Source organism: Callospermophilus lateralis, chromosome 2 (genome assembly GCF_048772815.1).
Source record: "Callospermophilus lateralis isolate mCalLat2 chromosome 2, mCalLat2.hap1, whole genome shotgun sequence".
Classification (NCBI taxonomy): Eukaryota; Metazoa; Chordata; class Mammalia; order Rodentia; family Sciuridae; genus Callospermophilus; species Callospermophilus lateralis.
Window position 1 is genome coordinate 196,624,865 of NC_135306.1, and position 1,429 is coordinate 196,626,293.

The 1,429-nt window shown below is 37.9% G+C and overlaps 1 protein-coding gene across 1 annotated transcript; it reads right to left on the bottom strand.

Moving 5' to 3' along the window:
• Positions 1–255: 255 nt before the first annotated feature.
• LOC143391791 (olfactory receptor 8K3-like) lies at positions 256–1,194 on the bottom strand. Its single transcript, XM_076844544.2, has one exon. The coding sequence runs from the start codon at positions 1,192–1,194 to the stop codon at positions 256–258; it is 939 nt and encodes a 312-aa protein (XP_076700659.2).
• Positions 1,195–1,429: the final 235 nt, after the last annotated feature.

Here is a 1,429-nt window from a genome sequence, read left to right on the forward strand (position 1 = left end):
TTTCGGGGTTCTGGGGATTGAATTCAGAACTTCATGCATACTTGGGGAATGCTCTATTACTGGACTACATCTTCAGCCCTTTAACTACTCCTTTTTTTTTTTAATTAATCTTCTTAGAGTAGTTACATGTGTCTAGAATATATGACAACACATGGATATGCGGTTGAATGCATTTGTTCTATCCATTGACTCTCAATACACACAGACCAAAAATTTATGTCTATAATCTAATGTATAAGAATCATATTGAGAACATTAAGAAACAACATTGCATATGTTTTTCCATATTCTTTCAAGGGCGAATTTTACATCTTTGTTCCGAAAGCTATAGATTAAGGGATTCAACATGGGGATGATCAGTGTATAAAATATGGAAGCCACTTTATCAGTATCAAAGGAATGACTGGACTTGGGCTGCACATACATAAATATCAAAGTCCCATAGAACACTATGACCACCGTCAGATGGGATCCACAAGTAGATAAAGCTTTGTGCCTTCCTTCAGCAGAGTTCATCCTGAAAATGGCTACAAGGATGAGGAGGTAAGAAAACAGGAGTATCACAAGAGATGAAACCAGATTAAACCCAGCTGAAATCAAAATGATCAATTCAATTTCATGTGTATTTGAGCACAACAAAGATATCAAGGGGAGACTGTCGCAGAAATGACTTATAATCTTGTTGCCACAAAAGGGTAAATTAAAAATTTTTATGGTGATTAGAAGAGAAATGAATGTGCTGTAGAGATAAGGAATTGCTACCAGCGAGTGACATACTCTTTGTGACATGATGACAGTGTAGAGCAGTGGGTTGCAGATGGCCACATAGCGGTCATAGGCCATTGCAGACAGAATAAAAAGTTCACAAATGATGAACACAAGAAAGAAAGCTAACTGTGTGGCACACAAAAAATAGGAGGTTGTATTCTCATCCACAACAAAATTTACTAACATTTTGGGGCCCACAACTATAGAATAACCAAGGTCAGTGAGAGCCAGGTGTCTGAGAAAAAAGTACATGGGTGTTTGCAGGCTGTGGTCCACCTTGGTGAGGATGATCATGCCCAAGTTGCCCAGCACTGTGACCATAAAGATGATGAGGAACAGCCCAAAAAAGGGAGCCTGCAGTTCAGGGCGTGAGGTGATGCCCATCAGAATGAACTCATGCACTAGGGTGAGATTGTGTTTTTCCATCGATGATTATCACAAAACCTATTTGGATACAGACATCAGCACAGTCAGAAACTCTTCAGAATTGTCTCCTAGGATATTTTGGGGTATATAAGCATGTGTAAATGAGATACATTCAAACTCTTCAATTTATGATATTTAAAAATAAGCATATTTTTGCAAATAAAAAAACATGTCTAAGTAGTATTATAGATACACCCAGACAGATTGGTTGTTCTGTTTGGCCTGATTTTATTTC